The sequence below is a fragment of the Podarcis erhardii genome, assembly GCF_964252035.2.
Source record: "Podarcis erhardii genome assembly, chromosome: 14".
Taxonomy (NCBI): Eukaryota; Metazoa; Chordata; class Lepidosauria; order Squamata; family Lacertidae; genus Podarcis; species Podarcis erhardii.
The window spans coordinates 15,779,993-15,802,008 of record NC_138503.1 but is presented as its reverse complement, the minus strand read 5'-3'; the positions used below and the strand labels follow the sequence as shown (position 1 = coordinate 15,802,008).

General features: G+C 45.9%; 1 protein-coding gene across 5 annotated transcripts in view; it reads right to left on the bottom strand.

The window, feature by feature from the left end:
• PDE8A (phosphodiesterase 8A) overlaps positions 1-22,016 on the bottom strand; it is a 198,463-nt gene that overhangs the window by 8,066 nt on the left and 168,381 nt on the right. For all 5 annotated transcript variants that reach the window (XR_014150840.1, XM_081838860.1, XM_081838862.1 and 2 more), the window contains exons 9-18: positions 21,394-21,482; positions 20,650-20,701; positions 20,099-20,141; positions 17,124-17,201; positions 15,740-15,810; positions 14,223-14,387; positions 11,561-11,609; positions 10,139-10,274; positions 8,370-8,568; positions 2,264-2,481 (exon numbers count right to left, since the gene is read on the bottom strand). Coding sequence is in view for 4 of the 5 variants with exons in the window: in XM_081838860.1 (XP_081694986.1) it covers positions 2,264-2,481; positions 8,370-8,568; positions 10,139-10,274; positions 11,561-11,609; positions 14,223-14,387; positions 15,740-15,810; positions 17,124-17,201; positions 20,099-20,141; positions 20,650-20,701; positions 21,394-21,482 (1,100 nt within the window). In the remaining variant the exon portion in view is untranslated. The remainder of the gene's footprint in view (positions 1-2,263; positions 2,482-8,369; positions 8,569-10,138; positions 10,275-11,560; positions 11,610-14,222; positions 14,388-15,739; positions 15,811-17,123; positions 17,202-20,098; positions 20,142-20,649; positions 20,702-21,393; positions 21,483-22,016) is intronic.

Genomic DNA, 22,016 nt, shown 5'->3' with positions numbered 1-22,016 from the left:
GCGAGCCATGACCGGAGAGCGCTGTCTTTCTTCTTAAAATTTGGACTGAAAATGTAACCCGTGAGTAAAAGGAAATTTCGGCACTAAAAGTTTCTTATTTACGAATTCGAGTATGATCGGGGGGACGTGTTAAAAAGGAAGTCCGCACTCCCCCTCCCCACCAAAAGATTTAAAGCAAAGAGATAGCACCAGGTCGGAAAGACTTTGGTGCTTAAACGGAGAACTTTCACAAACTGAATTAAGAAGTAATTTGAGCAGGAGTGGAAGAAAGAGGAATTCCGGGGGTTTTGCTTTTTAAGTTGACCCCCCCAGACCCGGGTAGCGCCCAGTGTGGGAGCCCGAGAAACAGAATAAGGAGTTTGACAGCTGTCAAAAAGAGCTGTCAAACGACTAGCCGAAACGTGGAACTGTGTTATAACTGCTTTTCTGGATTAAATGCTACATTGAAACTGAATTGATTGAACTGATTGGAAACAAAATAATCCTTAACAACAAAGTAACTGACTGTTGGGTGAGATTCATGATGGAGATCCCTCTGGAGGGAACTGATGACATTGCAATGGCTGCTGAAGGAAAATTACTGGCAGAGATACAAAAAATGTTTTGTCTGGTGGGAACCTTGCAAAAACAGAACACAATTATGACTGAACAGTTGATGACCTTCAGTCTTAAACTTAACGACTCTGTCAATGGAACTAAACAAGTGGAAAAAAAATTTGCAGCTGCAGAAGGAGAGATAACCCTATGGGGGGAAGGAGAAAAAGAAAGAGTTCAACAAGAATGCAAACAGAAACCTGTAACTTTTGGGAATCAAAGAAACAAGGAGGATGACTATGGGATTGCAGATCTGCAGGGCCAGAGGAAGAGAGAAGCCCCTGGAATAATCAAAATATTGAATCAACAAAGAATGAACAAGTTCAATGGGGACTTCTTTCTGGGGCTGGACTTTGGGAGATTTGTTGTCTTTGGTCAAAAACTGCCTTTGTTTGATTTGGAAGAAAGAAAATATGAGGAGCTGCTGACAGAACTTCATGGAGAAGGGAAGACCAACAAAGAGGACTATAAACAAAATCGGCGGAGAGAGGCTAACTGGGGCCTGAAGGCCTCGGATGTCAGAAATCCGGGCTAAAACTGTTGTTTATCTATTTGGGTAGGGGCAAAGCGGGGGCAGGGGGGAGGGGAATTTGGGGTGGTAAAAACCTGGGATTTGGAACTGAAATATTATGATTTTAGATTTAATATTAAAAAAAAAAAAAAAGGATGAGTTTGTGGGAGAGAAATTACGCCGACCTTGGAGAATAGATCCAATATGGGAAAGGGAACATGTAAAATTATGATAAGTTAAAAAGGGGGAAAAGATAAATTGGAAGGAAAGAATTGAATAATTTTTAAGAGACCTAATAAATAATTTGCTGAGCTATGTAGTGAAAATGGAAGGTGGGCAGGGGAGTGCGGGGAAGTCATTGAAAGAAGGAGATGAAAATTTGGTTGTGTTTTGTTTTGTTTTGTGTTTGTTTTACCTTTGTTTTGATTTTTTTTTATGTAAGTTTGTTTTGTCTTTAAAATTGAAAATTGAATAAAAATTATTTAAAAAAAAATAAAAAATACTTAATTTGTTCCGGAGGTCCGTACTTAACCTGAAACTGTTCTTAACCTGAAGCATCACTTTAGCTAATGGGGCCTCCTGCTGCTGCCACGCCACCGGAGCACAATTTCTGTTCTCATGCTGAAGCAAAGTTCTTAACCTGAAGCACTATTTCTGGGTTAGTGGAGTCTGTAACCTGAAGCGTCTGTAACCTGAAGCATATGTCACCCGAGGTACCACTGTACTCCAGAATGCAGGTGGGGAATATGTGTGAATGCCTCTCTCGCCATATCAAAATTTCCTTGCATGTGGAAAGTTAGCACATGGGGAGAACCCTTTTCCTGGAGTTCTAGCTTTCCACATGCAGGGAAGGGTGGAAGTGTTTTTCACTGGGAGGCAGTTCAATATGTGATCCTCACCTTCATTAGGGAGTGGCGTAGTCCCTAAAGGTCTGTACCCAAGTGCTTTTTCCTGACCATCTGAATCAGCCCTTAGGTTTATGAGATCTTAGGGAGCTGTTTCGCAACCCTTCCTACCAGACCTCCAGTATGTATATCATCCTCCAATGCCATTTTTTGTCTGGTGCATTTCCTTGCCGTTTCCTTTTCGAAAACATCACTTCAAGGTATGTAGAGACTATAGCCTAAGCATGGCAGATCCCCCGTTTTGAAAACTCACCTCTCCATGTTTTTAAAAATATTGCATTTATCGTCCCGTGTGGTGATCTGGAAGGCCAAGGCGGCATGATGGCTCTCCAACACTGCTGTGTCGTTGTACAAAATGGCCAGCTCACTTCCTGCATTGCACAGGAAGGAATTTGTTCGGCCTGGATGATCCACGTCATGAACAGTGGCAGCAATCAGAGCAGCAACTTCATCAATGGGATCCAAGGTTTGCTGTGGGGGGGGGGGGGAGAGAGAGAGACAAAGATGAGAAGGATGTTTAGTAAGGTTCCCAAGAGACCACTGGGCTTATCCTGCATCTAGAATGAATGTTTCTACTTTTATGTCAAACTCTCCCAGCTTGCAGAAAGCTAAGTCGCAGGGGAAATGCTTGCTTCTAACCGACTTAGCTTCTCCACACAAGGCTGTTTAGATGAGATTTAGTCATTGCTCCCCCCCCCCCAAATCCTAGAAACTTTAGTTTGCTAAGGGTGCTGAGAGTCATCAGGAGACCCCTTTCGCCCCTCACAGACCTATGGTTCCTAGAGTTCCCTGGGAAGAGGGGCTGATTGCTAAACCACTCTGAGAAATGTAGCTCTCAGATCTTCCACCTGTCCCTATTTTCCAGGGACAGTCCAGGATTTACAGAAGCTGTCGCAGTTTCTGATATGATCCCAGAATGTCCCATTTTTCTTTAGGATGTCCTATTTTCATCGGAGAAATGTTGGAAGGTATGGAGCTATGTGACCCCTGAGCCAAGGAAATAACTAACTATACAACCTTTGGAAGACATCTGAAGGCAACCCTATATAGGGAAGATTTAAAACATTTCATGTTTTATTATGCTTTTATATACAGCAAGACGAATGCCTCGCAAGACGGAAAACCCGCTAGACGAAAGGGTTTTCCGTTTTGGAGGTGCTTCGCAAAACGAATTTCCTATGGGCTTGCTTCACGAGACGAAAATGTCTTGCGAGTTCCTGCGGGTCCCCCCCCCTTTTTCTAAGCCGCTAAGCCGCTTATCAGCTGATCCACTAAGCCGCTTATCAGCTGATCCGCTAAGCCGCTTATCAGCTGATCTGCTAAGCCGCTAATAGCACTAATTCGCTAAGCCGCTAATGGGCTTGCTTCGCAAGACGAAAAAACCGCAAGATGAAGAGACTCGCGGAACGGATTCTTTTCGTCTTGCGAGGCACCACTGTATGTTGGAAGCCACCCAGTGTGGTTGGGGCTACCCAGTCAGATGGGCAGTGTATAAATAATAAAATTGTTATTATTTACTGTTGAATGAGATGTCCCTATTGGTCTCACCTAGGGCCAGGGCCTTTTCAGTACTGGCCCCGACTTGGTGGAATGCTCTGTCACAAGAGACCAGGGCCCTGTGGGACTTGACATCTTTCTGCAGGGCCTGCAAGACAGAGCTGTTCCGCCTGGCCTTTGGTTTGGACTCAGTCTGACCCTTATGTTTCCCTCCCCTTATGGTTTTGGTTTTGATTTATGGGCTACTCTTAAAATGAGGCTGCATTTTAACCTGCATTTTAAATTGTTTTTTTCTTTTCCTATTATGTTTTTACTGTAATTTTACTGGTGTTAGCCGCCTTGAGCTCGGTTCTGGCCGGGGAGGGCAGGGTATAAATATTTTTTTTAAAAAAATTATTATTATTATTATTACTATTATTTTCATTGGAGAAATGCTGGAGGTTATGAGCTCTGTGAGGAGAATGGGGGTCTCCTAACAACTCTCAGCTCCCTTAACAAACTACAGCTCCCAGGATTCTTTGGGGGAAGCCATGACTGCTTGAAGCAGTATGATACTGCTTTAAATATATAATGAAGATGGGGCCTTAGATGAGGGGGCATTTTCAAACCAGTCCAGGATGAAATAAAATCCTCAGAAAACATTTCTAGCACATGCCTGCTTGCCTGCCTATCTAGATGATTTACTGAAAATATTTATTCCCCCTTCACAATGATTGAGGCAGCTTAACTGTCAGGAACCTTGAGCTCCATGGAAAAAGAGGAAGGATATAAATGCAACAAACAAAGAAATAAAAACATAAAAAATACAGCAATATAATATCGAAAGTGGCAACAGGAGGAGGGAGGGAGGGAGGGGCCCCAACTGGCTGCTGGAGTAGTTGTTAATGGTCCCCTCTAGCACATGGGGCCATTTGCATTCACTACCCTGGAGGAAGTATCCTGAAAAAGGCAGGCAGGCAAGCAGGCAAGATGACCATAGGCAACTTCTGGTTTGTCTCCTTCCTCACCACAGGGAAGCAGGCGAATATGACCCTAGCAGGGGTCGGCAAACTTTTTCAGCAGGAGGCCGGTCCACTGTCCCTCAGACCTTGTGGGGGATCAGACTATATTTTCGAAAAAACCACACGAACGAATTCCTATGCCCCACGAATAACCCAGAGATGCATTTGAAATAAAAGCACACATTCTACTCATGTAAAAACACCAGGCAGGCCCCACAAATAACCCAGAGATGCATTTGAAATAAAAGCACACATTCTACTCATGTAAAAACACGCTGATTCCTGGACTGACTGCGGGCTGGATTGAGAAGGCGATTGGGCCGAATCTGGCCCCTGGGCCTTAGTTTGCCTACTTAGTTTGCCTAGACACTTGCTTCTGTCTGCACTGCCCTCTTCCCAACACAGGGGCGCCTACAAACAACTGCCTTGCAGGGAGGATTTCAAGAAAGTGGAACAAGCTAGCACCTGCTCCTGTTCCATCCGGGCTGCCCCGTATATACAGTGGTGCCTCGCAAGACGAAATTAATCCATTCCGCGAGTCTCTTCGTCTAGTGGTTTTTTAGTCTTGCGAAGCACAGCTATTAGCGGCTTAGTGTCTATTAGCGGCTTAGCGGCTTTAAGAAAAAGGAAAAAAAACTCGCAAGAACTCGCAAGATGTTTCGTCTTGCGAAGCAAGCTCATAGGGAAATTCGTCTTGCGGAATGACTCAAAATACAGAAAACTCTTTCGTCTAGCGAGTTTTTTGTCTTGCGAGGCATTCGTCTTGCGGAGCACCACTGTAAACAGCCTCTGTGATTAATCTTCTCAAGAATAAACTAATCAGCTCCCCCCTCCAAGCTCAGTGCTTCTGATAAATGCAGTTACGAAATGGGAGGAAAAGTTTTGTTTCTTATGATCTCACGCTTTCAGGGCGTGTCAAGAATCACTTGCCCTTTAAAGTAGCCCAAGCCCTGAGTTTCTACGTGAAGCAGCCAAATCAGAAGCAAAAGGGAGATGTTTTGTGCAGAGCTGCAACAGGCAGTCCCTGCACTGCCTCTCTGCATGGGGAGCCCCAGAGCAACCTAACCGAGTTCGATGCAGAATTGTGGCTTGCAAGAATCACAACCCTGAGAAGAGGCTGCTTGGGAGGTGGCAAGGCCGGAAGTGCAACGAGTGGCCTCCTCCGTGACTACTTTCTGCAGTTCAGAGGGACCTTGTATCCCTGGCGCCCAGGAGACAGACTTCTTGCAGTGCATAGTTAAACTATGGAACTCCCTCCCACAGGAGGCAGTGATGTCCATGAGCTAAAGTTAAAGGTAAAGGGACCCCTGACCATTAGGTCCAGTCGTGGCCGACTCTGGGGTTGTGGCACTCATCTTGCTTTATTGGCCGAGGGAGCCAGCGTACAGCTTCCGGGTCATGTGGCCAGCATGACTAAGCCACTTCTGGCAAACCAGAGCAGCGCATGGAAATGCCGTTTACCTTCCCGCCGGAGTGGTACCTATTTATCTACTTGCACTTTGGCGTGCTTTCGAACTGCTAGGTTGGCAGGAGCAGGGACCGAACAACGGGAGCTCACCCCGTCGCGGGGATTCGAACCGCCGAACTTCTGATTGGCAAGTCCTAGGATCTGTGGTTTAATCCACAGCGCCATCCGCATCCCTGCCCATGAGCTAGAATGGCATTAAAAGAGATTTGGACAAATTCATGGAAGATAGGGCTGTCTGTGGCTCCTATCTGCATAGCTATGCTCTTCCTCCACTGTCAGAGGCAGTATCCTTCTGTCTGCCTGTTGATGGAAACCACAAGAGGGGAGAGTTCTCATGTGCCCAGTTCCTGCTTGCAGGTTTCCCACAGGCATCCTGGTGGTTGCTGTGAGCACAGATTGCTGGATTAGATGGGCCAATGGCCTCCTCCAACATGCTGCTCTGGTGTTCTTACAGTGTCAAAACCATGTCAAAAGCTATAACAAAGGCAGCATTTTTTCATCTCCGCCAAGCTAAGCAGTTGGCTCCTTACTTCTCTTGCCCTGACCTAGCCACTGTGATCCATGCGACAGTCACCTCCAGACTTGATTATTGTAACTCACTCTATGCGGGGCTGCCCTTGAGACTGACCCAGAAACTCCAGCGGGTGCAGAATGCCGCAGCGAGACTCCTTACGGGGTCCTCGCCACGGGATCACATTCACCCAGTGCTATACCAGCTGCACTGGCTCCTGGTGGAGTACAGGATCAGGTTTAAGGTGCTGGTTTTAACCTTTAAAGCCCTATACGGCCTAGGACCCTCATACCTACAGGACCGCCTCTCCTGGTATGCTCCACGGAGGACCTTATGGTCTTCAAATAAAAATATTTTGGAGGTCCCGGGCCACAGAGAGGTTAGGCTAGCCTCAACCAGAGCCAGGGCTTTTTCGGCTGTGGCTCCGATCTGGTGAAACGGTATGTCACAAGAGACTAGGGCCCTGCGGGACTTGACATCTTTCCGCAGGGCCTGCAAGACAGAGCTGTTCCACCAGGCCTTTGGCCAAGGCACAGTCTGACCCCCTCCTTTGGTGATCCTCGTAGAACTCTGGCCCAGTGATTGCCATTTGATTTTGAATTGATTTTAGAATATTCATTTTAGAATGCTGTGTTACTTTTATTGCTGTTAGCTGCTCTGAGCCTGGCTTCGGCTGGGGAGGGCGGGATATAAATAAAAAATTATTATTATTATTATTATTATTATTATTATTGTTGTTGTTGTTGTTGTTGTTGTTGTTGTTGTTGTTAATGCAAGCTGTCTAGTGTGCATGTGTGCATACGTATGTGAATTATGCAACACTGGGGCTTTGCATGTCAAAGTTGGTATCTCCAATCAGAAGAACCAAATAACAGGTGATGAGGAGGCCACTTCTCAGCCCGAGACCCTAGAGAGTCACTACATCAATTCTGAGCTAGGTGGACAAACTGGTCTGGTCTGTTCTTGTAATGGACTGGCTGGGTGCAGAGCAGTGGAAGAAGGCACTAGCTGGGGAATCCCCAAGGGAAGAAGGCTTCGGGGACTGGTGGTAGGACCACAATGCGTGGTCCGAGGGAGAAGAGGGAGCAGTCTGGAAAGAGGAGGTGTCGGAAGCTGAAGATGCAACAGGGTTTAGTGAGCAGGAAGAGGCTGTGGCAGAGGGCAGCCCAGACTCAGAGGCAGGAGAGGAGCGGGGCTAGGAGACAGAGATAAGACAGGCCGCTGAAGAGTCCAGGGAGTCTTCCCCTCTTGCTGCAACCAACTCCCCTCCCTGCTGGTCTCCCAGAACATGCAGAGCAGAGAAAACGAAGAGAGCAGAGCAACAAGATACAAGACGAAGGAGCCTCAGGTTGCTGAGGAAGAACCTGGGAAAGGAGGAGTCTTACGAGAGCAGTGGGAAGGCAGTTCTCGCAACTGCCTCATTGGGGCAAGACCCACTGGGAAGGGTTGTTGTGACCAACAGGACTGAGCTGTTTTGTTTCTTTGAATAAGGAGTTAACTTTGCTGATATTGGATGCTTTATTGTTGACCTACCCCAGACTCCAGCTTCTGATGGTTTCCTATCAGTGAAGGCTGGCACATCAGGGCAAGTGGGGTGCTGCCCCACCAACCTCAATCTGCTAACCCACACCTGCTTGTCTTCTGACTTACATCCAGCCCGAGGGGGGGGGGGTTCCACTGCCTGTCAGCTGCCTTCTCCCTGTCTTCCTTGTGGAAGTCAGGATGGAGGGGAAACTGGAATTAGATAGCTCTGCCTCTGTCTGCCGTTAGCTCTGGCTCCGCCTATGGGTGGGTTGCCTGCCTTCCGCCCCACCAGCTCCATGGGCACCAGCCACCACTGGTCCCCCTTCCTCCCACCTCTCTCCTGTGAAGCTGTTCTTACTTTAACCCTTTCCTTGGAAAGGAAATAGGCCGTGGCGTGCAGCACATCAGCAGAGTGAGTCGAGTTGTGGTAGGAGTTGGACGAATGATAGTTGGCTTCGATGACTTGCAGCCATGATCGCAGGGTCGACTCTGAGCAATTGAGGAACTCGCAGATCCGAAAGCGGGCAAACATTTTGAGACCAAGGTAAACTAAAGGCCTGAAGGGGTGGGGAGAGAAACAGAAAGAAAGAAGTTCAATGAAAATGCCCTGAAAGGAGAATCGCCGTCGACATTATCAGAATGGTAAAAGCTTGTGGATGGTAACATAAAGAGAACCCTGCAGGATCAGGCTGTTGGCCTGTCTGTTCTCAAGGATCCTGTTCCCAAAGGGGTCAATGAGACACCTTAAAGCAGGATCTGAGCAAAAGAGCATTCTTCTGACTTGTGATGCCCCAACAGCTGGTATTCAGGCTGTGAGAAGTGAAATCAGAACACGAGACCAGCCTCTGTCCAGCTGTTGTCTAAAGGCAGAAATAGCCAGAGAAATATTGCTGTTCACGCACGATTTATTCAGACGTGGGGAATATTGTCATAGTTTTCCTGACTGTAATATTAGGGCTTCTGTCTTGTTTTCTCACATTCCTTTCCCATTGTAGTATCTGTTCTGTTGTGGAACTGCAGCTTTTTGAATGAGATACCAGCATGATGTACTAAATTTCACTGATAGCAGTGGGTGCGCTGCAAAACAGCAATGGATGTCATTGGACAATGTCGCTATTCTCCAGCGCTTTCTGCACATGTGTGTTTCTGTTCCTCCATGAAAACAGCAGGAAAAAACTACATGCTGGTATAATGCCCCAAATTTCATCACTTTACTCCTGTGATTTTCCAGGTTGAGAGGGCTACAAATGGATTGTGTTTTTTTCTGGAATCCGGTGATATGGAAATGAGCGCGAAACACGCACTACATTTCACAAGTTTTCCAGAAGTGGCTTTTACATCATGTGAAAACTGAAATATAATGCAGACATGAACAGTTAGGGAGGTGTTGGAGAAATGGAACAAGTTGCTGCATGAATACAGTCTTGGTCTCAAAAATAATGCAACAATCTTGAAATAAAACTTCCATTGTGCTACGACTGGCAAAGAGCTCATAAGTGAAACTTTAGGGTAGGCACTAACTACCAAGGTCCTGCAGGCTAAATCTGGCCTATAGGATGCTATCAGATAGCCCTGGGTCAAGGGCTGAGCTCCCAGTAAGCAGAGTGAGATTGCCTGCCTCAAGTGGAAAACCTTAAACACTGTAAAAAAGTTTATTGTTGTATTCCTGCCACCAGGGTGAACTAGGGAGATGCCAGCTTGGATTTCTGCCTGAAGCGCCAAAGCATCTTGGGCAGCCTCAGCCTTTGACAATATGTCTCTAGCACATTAAGTTAAGCCAAGGCAGGAAATGTCTATTCTGGATGGAAAACAGAGGAAAAACAGGGTCTCAGCACAGCAAATGTCCCCCCCCCCCCTTACTTCTTTGGGACTAGGTTGGCCAGGGTTTTAAAAGTCACATCGAGCATCACTTTTTTATGTTCCAGATTACTTATTTTCAGACTGCAACACAGTTTACAACAGCGTTTCCCACACTTGGGTCCCCAGCTGTTTTTGGACTACAATCCCCATCAATCCATGACCGCTGATCCTGCCAGCTAGGGATGATGGAAGTTGTAGTCCAAAAACAGCTGGAGACCCAAGTTTGGGAAACACTGTTCTTTTTGTTTTACTTGCTTGACAACAAACCTTTTATGGGTTGCTGCTTCCAATTCAAAGATGTTGAAGTCCCAGTATTCCTCGTTTTCCATCGCTTCTGCTATCCGTGGTGGTATGTCATTAAGGGAGATGGGCGAGATTAAACTACCTGGGACCTGATGAGTTTCTACGGGAGAAAATAGACAGTGGGAGGAAATTATAAAGCATGACCTGGCCTCTGGCATCAGCTTGGGGATCAAAGGCTGCACCTCCTACTTCCTATAAATAAATTAAAAAACCCTGAGAGAAAGAGGAAGGCAAACCTAACCCCATCCATCAAACAGAGAAGGCACATCTGCAGGGAACTATGCTCCCTCTACCCTCTAACTGCTGGCTGTCTTCAGACCACAGAGTTGACAGGAAGCAACCTCTGTATGTTTCTGTCAGCCAGAAGAGCTCAGGACTGCAAGGTTTTCAGGGGCTGCCAACTATTTCTGGACCTCTGAGCACAATTGGTTTTTTGGAGTGAGTGTTGTGGGCTCCACCCCCTCTGAGAATTTCCCTCCGTGTTTCCCTAGATCAGCTCCTCGCAACCCCACCCCGCCAAGAGACAGAAACAGATAGTGCGCACAAACCCCACTTTTCCAAGGGGTCTGGGTAAAAATCACATAAGAGTTGAAAGAGGAAGTGGGAAAGAGGGTCCCTCTTGCAACTTCCTTCTTCATCTCTATGTATTTTTCAAGGGAGAGGGGGGAAGGGAGTGGAGAGCCCAGAGCCCATGTGGGCAGCAGGGGAAGATTACAAGGCAGCCACAACATTCAGGGGCACCATGTTGGCAGCCCCTGGGGTATACTTTGCAAACGGCTGAGATTATGCAACCCTCAAAAATGGGTGCCTTTTAAGTTTTGTGTCCTATCTACGGATTATGAGCCTGCAAATCACTTTTAATCTCAGCACAGGTGCTTCAGAAGTAATGAATGAATGAATAAAACCAATACAGATTTAACTGATAAAGCGTCCATAGGCTTTCTGGAATAAGCTCATTGTGTGCAACCACTTCCCTAATTGTTAGTTATAGCAGTAATTGCACAGTCATACCTCGAGTTGAATGTGCTTCAGGTTGAGCGCTTTTGGGTTGCGCTCTGCGGCAACCCGGAAGTAACGGAGCACGTTACTTCCGGGTTTCGCTGCTCGTGCAGACGCTCAAAATGACGCCACGCACATGCACAGAAGCGGCAAAACGCGACCGCGCACATGCCGTCGCGACTTACATTCCATTTAGGATGCAAACGGGGCTCTGGAACGGATCCCATTTGCATCCCGAGGTACCACTGTACAAAAAACTGTACACAAATTCTCTGTTTAAAATAATATTGGGTTGTATTTTATAAAAGTTTATAAAATGCATTTTATAAAAGTCACCAATTCTAAAACAGATAAAGAAAATGTATACTTTGCGATGAGAAGACTTACGTTTTGCTGATAATATATACTCATTCCCTGATAATCTTCGTAGGCCATCCTATTTAAGAAAGAGTTGAAAATAACAAATGGGGGGGATTATTATATATAAATTTACTGTTCCAGATGCACATGGGGAAGAAAGTGCTCGGAGTACTAGGTTGTATTCCATCTTAGCCCTATTCAGAGTAGATCCAATGAAATTAGTAGACATGACCTCAATTTTAATGGAGCTACTTTGAGTAAACCTTTGTCGGATGCAACCCATGCAGTGGAGCAGTCATTCTGGCTGAATTGGTCATATTTCACTGGTCCTAAAAGAGGTATGCTCGTCATCAGTTGATTTATGGGTACAATATAAGATGCTGGGGAGGGAGGGGGGAGGAATTAAATATAGCTGGCATTTAAAGCTGAATTTATGAGATCTGCAATTTCTGAAACAATATGAGAGCCGAACTACAGCCATCTTTTGAAATTCAGACTTATCCAGATTTTGCAAGGAAGTTCTCCAACCAAACAATGTTTAGAAAAATGCATGTATTAGGGGAAAGTGTGCATAAAAAACGAACGTATTAGTGAAAATGATATACAAAAATGCTTTACATTAGGAGAAATTGCTTGCAAAGATGCAAAACTGCATACAAGAATGTGTCCATTAGGAGAAATTTGTGCTAAAATGCTGAAGGCATGAGGATTTTTTTTCCAAAAAGTGGCTGCGGAAATGTAGAGAACTAAATTGAAGACAGGGGAAAATGAGGAACCAAGAGAGCCCAAATGGTCAGATCCTTCCATCCCTAATGTTGAATTTAACCTTTAAAGCTGTAAACGGACTTAGCCATGCTTAGGTAAAGGTAAAGGACCCAAGGATGGTTAAGTCCAGTCAAAGGCGACTATGGGGTTGCAGCGCTCATTTCGCTTTCAGGCTGAGGGAGCTGGTGTTTGTCCACAGACAACTTTCCGTGTCATGTGGCCAGCAGGACTAAACCACTTCTGGCGCAACGGAACACCGTGACGGAAACTAGAGTGCATGGAAATGCCATTTTACCTTCCTGCCGCAGTGGTACCTATTTATCTACTTGTACTGGTGTATTTTTGAACTGCTAGGTTGGCAGGAGCTGGGACAGACCAATGGGAGTTCACCCTGTGGTGGGGATTCGAACCGCCGACCTTCTGATCAGCAAGCCCAAGAGTGGTTTAGACCACAGTGCTGCCATGCTTACTGAAACGACACCTTCTCCCCAGAGTCACACTGTGGCTCAAGGAGCTCGTCCCTTGTGTGAGATTCTTGACAGTGGGACTGGGCAAGGGATGAGGCAGCCTAGAAACTAGCACTGTGGTTTGAACCCCACCAGGTGAGTTGCTTCTGCACTCCAGGCCCACTGAAATCACTGGGGCTTAGATGAGTCGTGACTACCACAAGCTAAGGGACCTTAACGACAAGTGCGCCCAACCTTCAGACTTCAAGCCGAGTGCAAAGGTAATACACTCAAGCTGCAGCTGGTCTGTGTCTGCATCTGGCTTCTATTTTAAGAACAATAAATCAATTAGTCTGGAGCTTTGTGACTTAAGAGGGGACAGCTGCCTGGCTCTTAACAGCTGCTTGACACTTCCTCCAAAAGCACATAACTGCAAAACAAAGCTCTTGTGCACCTTCCAGAATCAACAAGGGGGGTAGACTTGATCCACCACCATGAAAATCAGTTTCTTGAGCACTTTTTATCCATTAACACGCTTAACATGAATGCACTCCTCATTCACTGAAAGCCAGTCCTCTCTCGTATGAAGCCCTTGTTTCACTAGAGAAGCTTGCAAAATTCAATCTTAGCGCATTCTGGTGTGAGCTGACCTAATTCTTCACACACACCCCAAATACCCCAAGACAGTGCAGGTTGGAACCAAAGCTGCAAACCCAGCCCCACTTACTTGGGAGAAAGCCCCACTGAATTCAGTAGGTTTTACTTCTGAGTAGACATGCTTGACATTGTTACCCACTGGCTTTCACACTTCCCTAATCTTTGGACACAGTCCTCAGCTCAAATAACGTATCAAAACACATTTTAAAATGCATTTTTCCAGAGATGTGTTCAAAAACAAATCTTCAAATGCAACTTTACATGCATGTTGTTGTCTTTTTTATTTAAAAAAATCAAAAATATCATGGATTAATGCAGAAATGGGACCCCATCAACTTACGTGTGAACACATTTGAAAAGAACCCATGCTAAAAAATGATTTATTCATTCCTACTAGAAACCCACACAATAAAGGATGCATCTGCCTTAGAAACTGGAACCCCATTTCACACCAGCTTAACTGTCATTACCTCCCCCAGAGAATTCTGGGTACTGTAGTTTTGTGAGGTTGCTGGGTAATCTCCCCTAACTACGACCCGCTGAGCCACCTCCCCAAGGTTTCCTTGTGAGAAAGCCATGACAGTTAACCTGGTTAGGCTCTTCAGGCTTGTTGGGCCTCACTGTCATGTGATTTTTATCTGCCACGAATTTTATCTGTCATGACTGAGCATCTTTGTTGAAGAAGTTCCAAAGGATTTCTGAGGCACCCCAGGGTTCCCCATAATATAGTGTGTTTTTTAAAATAAAAAAAATACCATTTCCCACCACACTGGCTCACTTAAGGTCCAGACAACATTAATCAAGAAGCAGATTCTACTTACTGTCATCAAACCTCCAACAAGGTCACTCGTATGTGGGTCTTCATCTTTCGTCCCAAGTTGTGGAGAATACAATTCAGTGGTCCTCAAGATTTCAAGAACTCGATCTAAGGCTTCAGCAACCGGCATGGGACTACTTTCTTGTGCAGCATTGATAATATTTATTACCTAGGTTGAAGGAAAGATTCCAACAAGCAATTCAAGAAGTCAGGTTTGACTGTCAAAAGCACAGGAACATAGGAAGCTGTGTTAGAGTCAGAGACGATTGGTCATCTAGCTCCATATTGGCTATAGTGACCTCATTCAGACGTAATGCTAAACTATGGTTTAGACAAGCATCTCTTCCCTCCAAAATGGAACCCTCTAGATGTTTTGGACTACAACTCCCATCAGCCCCAGTCAATATGGCCAATGGGCAGGGTTTATGAGAGCGGTAGTCCAAAATATATTGAGGTCATCACATTGGGGCATGCTGGTTTAGTTATTTGAATCAATCTCAGTGTTTTCCGCTCTCCTCTGATTCACCCACAAGATCAGAAGCTTTCCCTTCCATTTTTAAATAACAGCAGTTTAGCGTTATGCCAAAACTCAGACAAAGTGTGTTTCAACTTAACAATTGTTTGTCGTAACTTTGAACTTTGGTTTTTGAAACTGACTTGTCTCATTAAACCAGTTAACCACATTGATCTCTGTTTGTATAAATATTACAGCCAAAGTCCTTGCTTGTGGTCAGAAAATATTAGCGGTCAGCACAGCAGAAAATTGAGTTCTTACTAACTTGTGGTAACAAAAATATAACTGCAAAAGTAGTTCATTTTGCACTTGTAATAGAAGACATGACTGTGTGGCTCATGCAGACTTGCTCTTGTCTGTAGCAAGAAACCATGTGTCCTGGTCCTGGTCTTGGAGCTGGAGGAGGAGGAGGAGTTCCAAGGCCTTCCTTTGAATATCTGGATGAGGTACTTGGCTCTGAGGCCGGTGCTGATTATCAGGGTTCACTGAAGGCTGACCGTGGCCCACAACCCCCTTCCCCAGAGTCTAAGGAACTGTGTGTCTCCTACATTATGGCACTGGTCCAATGGTGAGGCAACACACCAGGCTAGAGAGTAAAGGAGAAATGTCCACTTTCAGGCCAAAGGGTTGGCCTGAGTCTGTAGTTCTCCAAGAGCACAGAGCATAAGAGAGATGGTTTGGAGACAGAGGCTCAAAAGGCCTTAGTTCGCCTCCAGCCCTCAGAGCACATTGCTCATTTGGAGCTGTCCTTGGTGCTGCAACTACAGGCCTGTCTTGCTCCATCATGCTACATGGGTTCATTGTCCGGACCAGGACAGGACACCATGGTTTCCTATTACTTCTATGTGGCCTTTGGCTGCATATAGCAGAACATTTCCCCCATGTAAACCCATGCTAATATGTGGGGGCCTGTATAGGAGCATGGTAGTTTTGTAAGGGGAAAAGGCAAATTCCTAGGGGAAAATGAAGCCATTGGATCTCAATGAACTCAAACGGTAGTGTCTCACCTTGGTAATGGGTGCTTCAATAGTCATGGAATGTATTCTGGCCATAGAGGAATGCCTTCTCTGTGAACTGCCTATGCAGAATAAAGTGGAATAAAATTAGTGGACAATGTTAACCTATCACAAGCTGCTTCTTTTTTGAACCAGAAGGACTCCAAAGCAGCTTACATTTTAAACATGCAATAGAAATAATATTAACATTTAGCATCAAAGGCACATAAAGTACATAACACACACACACACACATCCAGCAACCTACAGCATAAAAGCTTGTATGTTTTACTGCCTTCCTCAAAGAGGCTGCATTGAGATTTCATGATAACCCAATTTTTCCATTTTCTTCAACACATATATATTATTATTTTTTCAAAATTAGACGATCATGTTTCACAAATGAGGTTAGAGGAGGAAATGAGAGAACTTGAAGCTCACAAACAGAATGTTTCTTTTGGGTATAAAGGTGCCAAATTCATAAAGCAATTAAAAATATTTTAAATATCTGAAGGATCATATTCTGCCCAGACCCTTCTCTCTTCCCAGGCACCTTTAAGGGGAATGTGGGAGAGGGCCTTCTCAGTGGCTCCTTCCAGATTTCGGAACTCCCTTCTCAGAGAGGCCAGACTGGCTCCCTCCTTGTTGTCCTTCCACCAGGAGGTGGAAGACTGTTTTATTCTGGCAGGCTTTGGGGGAACTGACTGCTTTTAAGGAAAGGGCTCTTTACTGTATTTTCCCCCTTCTGCATGTTAACAGATATGGTCTTATGTTGTTTTCATTCCATAAACAGTTTAATCCCTTTAAAATATTTTTATAAGTTTTATAAAAAAAAAATTATAAATTTTTTTAAAAAGCTATGTCTGTTTTCTCTGTATTTGCTTCAATTTTTCTGAGCTGTCATGAATCCTTGTTTTGGGGTGGTTTGAGCATGGTGCTGGTAACGGCAAGGTTGCAGGTTCAATCCCCGTATGGGAAATCTGCGTATTCCTGCATTGCAAGGGGTTGGACTAGATGATCCTCAGGGTCCCTTCGAACTCTACAATTCTATGATATAGTGGGATATAAACAAATAAAATGATATTAATACTAATAATGACAAATTGGACCTGCGATAAAAGCTTGCATTCGGTTCCACTTGCTCCGTTCCATTTTGTGCCCCCTCTGTCGTATTTCTTCCTGCAAGCAGCCAGGAAGCAGACGGAATTGGGCTGTTGTTGGGGTTTCTCTTACCCGAAAGATCCCCTCCCCAGATGTTACTGTACTTCTGAAAACCTTGGGGTTCTCCCAAGCTTGTTGAGACTCCTCTTTTCTACAGGGGTGGTTCAGTTTTGGCTACATAAGCAACGGCACAATCCTCCCGCACATTGGAAACAGATGGACTCATGTAACATACCATCACTGCCCCGAGAAGTGGTCGATCTGACATCTAAAGAGCCTTTCCGCCTGTCTTTGTGCCTGCAGCTCTGGATATCTGTAGAGGCAAGAAATTGCTGCTGTGAAAAAGGACATCCCCATTTAGGAAGGTGAGAGAGCCTTCTCAGATGATGATGATGATGATGATGATGATGATATTTATACCCTCCCCATCTGGCAGGGTTTCCCCAGCCACTCTGGGCGGCTTCCAATAGAATATTAAAAATACATTAAAACATCAGTCATTAAAAACTTCCCTAAACAGGGCTGCCTTGGGAAGGAGTTCCAGAGCCTCAGAGCTGTTCAAAGCACAATTCAAAGTGTTGGTGCTGACCTTTAAAGCCCTAAACGGCCTCGGCCCGGTATACGTGAAGGAGTGTCTCCACCCCCGTTGTTCTGTCCTAGACAAGTAAGATGTTTATTTCCTTGGCATCTGCTGGGGAAGGCGTTCCACAGGGCGGGGGCCACTACCGAGATGGCCCTCTGCCTGGTTCCCTGCAACCTCACTTCTCACAGGGAGGGAACCGCCAAAAGGCCCTCGGCGCTGGACCTCAGTGTCTGGGCTGAACAATGGGGGTGGAGATGCTCCTTCAGGTATACTGGACCGAGGCTGTTTAGGGCTTTAAAGGTCAGCACCAACACTTTGAATTGTGCTCGGAAATGTACTGCTCTCAGGCTCTGGAACTCCTTGCCAAGGAAGAACTGCCTAACCCCTACTTCAAACCATATTCTGGGATGCCTCAATGTTACTCCCAACAACGGTTAACGATAAATCAGTAAATCCAATTGTTGACAATCAGCTGAACTTTGACAGGGAGCAAAATCTGCTGTTTTGTTCTACCTCAACACTACAGCAAGTTGTGCCTTGTGGATTCCCAACACCTGTGGCCATTGAAGAGGAACCCATGTAAACATGTCCTTGGGAGATTTCCATCCCAGCCACGACAACACTCAAGACTCCGTCCTTGACACATTCAAATCTAGATTTAGGAAGCTGTATCAGCTACTGTTCCCGAGGAGTAGGAAATGAACTTGGAAACTCCTTCTCCTACAAGCCCACTAAACAGTCAAGGTTGCCTTGATTCCTTGTTCGCTTTGAAACACAGCTGCCTGGAGCAGATAGTTGGCCTGTTATTTAGTCTCCTTCCCAGAGAACTGTTTCATTGCTCTGCAAATATTATGGATTGCCTAGTGTGGTGTACTCTGTGCTTGAGCCTGCCTAGCAGAGATGCTCAGTGCCCCCTTCACATGCGAAATACTAACCTCTGGGGAAGGACTCGCAGTTCAATGGCATCTAATCTGCTTTGCTTGCAGATAGTCCCAGGTTCAATCCCTGCCGTCTCCAAGCATTGCGCGGGGTTGGACTAGATGACTCTCAGGGTCCCTTCCAACTCTACAATTGTGTGATTCTAGGTAGGGCTTGGGGACGCAGGTGGCGCTGTGGGTAAAACCTCAGCGCCTAGGACTTGCCGATCGTCAGGTCGGCGGTTCGAATCCCCGCGGCGGGGTGCGCTCCCGTTGCTCGGTCCTAGCGCCTGCCCACCTAGCAGTTTGAAAGCACCCCCGGGTGCAAGTAGATAAATAGGTACCGCTTACTAGCGGGAAGGTAAACAGCGTTTCTGTGTGCTGCGCTGGCTCGCCAGATGCAGCTTGTCACGCTGGCCACGTGACCCGGAAGTGTCTCTGGACAGTGCTGGCCCCCGGCCTCTTAAGCGAGATGGGCGCGCAACCCCAGAGTCGGACACGACTGGCCCGTATGGGCAGGGGTACCTTTACCTTGATAAGGGCTTAGAAGTCTTTTAGAAAACATCTGAAGGCAGTCCTTTTTAGGAAAGCTTTTATTGATTAATAGATTATTGTATTTTATCCTGGCTTTTCACACAAGGTGTTTATTTTTAGGACCCACCTTATTCCTATTATTTCAAGTTATAATAATAATATAATTTATTATTTATACCCTGCCCATCTGGCTGGGTCTCCCCAGCAACTCTGGGCGGCTCCCAACAGAATATTAAAAACATGATAAAACATCAAACATTAAAAACTTCCCTAAGCAGGGCGGCCTTCAGATGTCTTCTAAAAGTCAGATAGTTGTTTATTTCCTTGACATCGGGTGGGAGGGCGTTCCACAGGGTGGGTGCCACTCCCGAGAAGGCCCTCTGCCTGGTTCCCTGCAACCTCGCTTCTTGCAGGGAGGGAACTGCCAGAAGGCCCTTGGAGCTGGACCTCTGAGTTGTTTTAAACTGTTTTTATATTTTGTTTTGATGTTGGAACATGCCCTGGGGCCTTGAGGTGAGATTAGGTAAACAACAACAACAACAACAACAACAACAACATGGTAGCACATGGCCTTCTAGAGTAGGGGTACAGCACCTCAGGCCTGGGAGCCAAATGTGGCCCCCAGAAGCCCCTATATGGCCCTTGGGAATCTCCCCAGGCCATGCCTCTCACCTCCACACCTGACTCAGCTGCTTTTGTCCTCTTACTTTTGCTCACTTGAAGTGTAGGCAACTGTACACATCTGGGTCACATCTGTTGCTGCATCTGCACTGCTCCCCAACCCCCACAGTGGGCTGATAGGAGAAAGAAGGATCGCTCTGGTCAGACATCTGAACTGATCACTTGTGGGAATTTTTGAAATTAGGTCTAGGGATGACGGTTGGCAATCCTGACACTATACAACTGCTAAGCCCTGACTTGTTTCAACAAGCATTTGACCTATGTTGGTGTCCTCACCAGCGCTGTGCAAATGTCTTAGGAGTTTTAGATCAGACAGTGTATTTTCTTCCTGTTTTTAATCATTCCTCTTAACCGCCTCAAGTAAACGCATTTCTAAAATGCGTTTCAGGTTATGCCTTTTTATTATGAAGAAATGTCTTGGTGGATAGCAATAGGCTGAGCTGTTGTTATTAAAATGCGAGAGATTTTCTCGTAACAAAACTTGCAGTGCCGTACCTGTCTGGGACTCAGCTTGGACACGTTCACAGACTCTTTCAGCCTGCAAGTAAAAAAAAGGGGTGGGGGGTGGGAGAGAGAGAAATTAGCCAGAACAATAGGATCAACCTTTGGTGCAGGGGTTAGGAACCTTGAGCCTCTGGGCCAAATCTGGCCTGCCAAGGGTTCCCAGTTGGCTCATGGCTCCAGTTCAATCCTGTGAAGCAGACCCCTGCACCCAGCAGGATTGAACCCTTCGCTTATCAGCTGGTGAGAGGAGGGTTCAGTCCTAGAGGGTGCTGCTTCACCTGTGGGGAACACACTAGAGACACAGACCCCCTCCCTCTGCCCCACAGATCACCTTTGACAGATGGGTGAGACTGCCCACCTATAAGTCCCCAGTCATCATCATGAAATCAGAGGTGGGTGACTTTATACACCTGTCGAAGTTGGCCTGCAGGGATGGAGGAAGATAAAGAACTGGCCCACAGAGGGCTGAAACATTTCCTCACCCCTCCTATCACGCATCCCCTCCCCGCTTCTAGTTAAGCTGGAATACCTGTTCTGCTTACCTTACTGTTGTCATTGCATGGTCTACTAAGTGACACATAGTGTCTAATTTTTCTGTAAAAGAAAGACAAGCAACGGGACAAATTATATATTTTGGCTTCTTAGATTTCGATTCTCTTAAGAGCTGATTATTTATTTATTTTAAAAAATACATTTTAGCCTAAAATGTCTATCCTAGTTTGGTGGGTTGTAGCAGAGGTGGCTAGCCTGTGTTAAGGCAGATGTTGTTGGCCTCCAACTCCTATTAGCCCCAGCTGGAGTGGTCAAGGGTCAGGGATGATGGGAGGCGGAGTCTATGAAGCACCTGGAGAATTCCAGGTGAGCCACCCCAGGTTACAGGAACACTGCAGGAGCCTTGGGGAAGGACCATAGCTCAGTAGCAAAGTATTTGCCTTGGCTACACAAGGTCCCAGGTTCAAGTCCTGGTTTTTCCAAGTAGGGATGGGGAAAGACTGAGACCCTGGAGAGTCGCTGCCCATCCAAGTAGACAAAACTGAGCCAGATGGACCAGTGGTCTGACTCTGCTTTTTGCGTTGGGAGAGAGATGAGAAACCTGACCAGAGGAAGTCTCATTCTATTGTCTAAGCCTTCACCATGAGGACTACAAACTTTATTTTAAAAAATGGCTAAAGTCCTCGGGATTCCTGATCATGCACTTCATAGGAAGCCATTCCCCACAATTATGAGTAGTTCGTTTTAAGACAACAAGGACAATATCAATATTCAGTTTTGATTTTGAGGCTTACCCTCCCTGTCCAATGACAGGTATGATCTTCACATTTTGTTGTATACTCTCTCCATTTTTCTTCTTAGTGTAGTAGGTTCCTTGCCATTCCTGCAGATGGGAATCAAAGCCAAGTAAAGACGACATTCGACTTAGGAGCTCACGGACAAATCCCCCCAGCTTTCTCTCTCTTTCTCATTAAAACTATTTTCACATAAGACTTCAGATTTGTGCCTTTAGGCCCCATCTGCACAATACATTTAAAGCAGCTCCATACCACTTAAAAAGAATCTGGGAAGCTGTAGGCTGTTAGAGGTGCTGAGAGATGTTAGTAGAGCCCTGTTCCCCTCATGGAGCTATGGTATGATACTGTTTTAAATGTACAGGGCAGATGGGGCCTTTGGTTATTATTTTTAATGCCTCTAAAAGGCAACTGTGCCTCCACCCCCATCGTTCAGCCCGGACACTGATGTCCAGCTCCAAGGGCCTTCTGGTGGTCCCCTCACTGCAAGAAGTGAGGTTACAGGGAACCAGGCAGAAGGCCTTCTCAGTAGTGGCACCGACCCTGTGGAACGCCCTCCCAGCAGATGACAAACAGATAAACAGTGATGTGATTTTTAAAAGACATCAGGGAAGTTTTTAGGG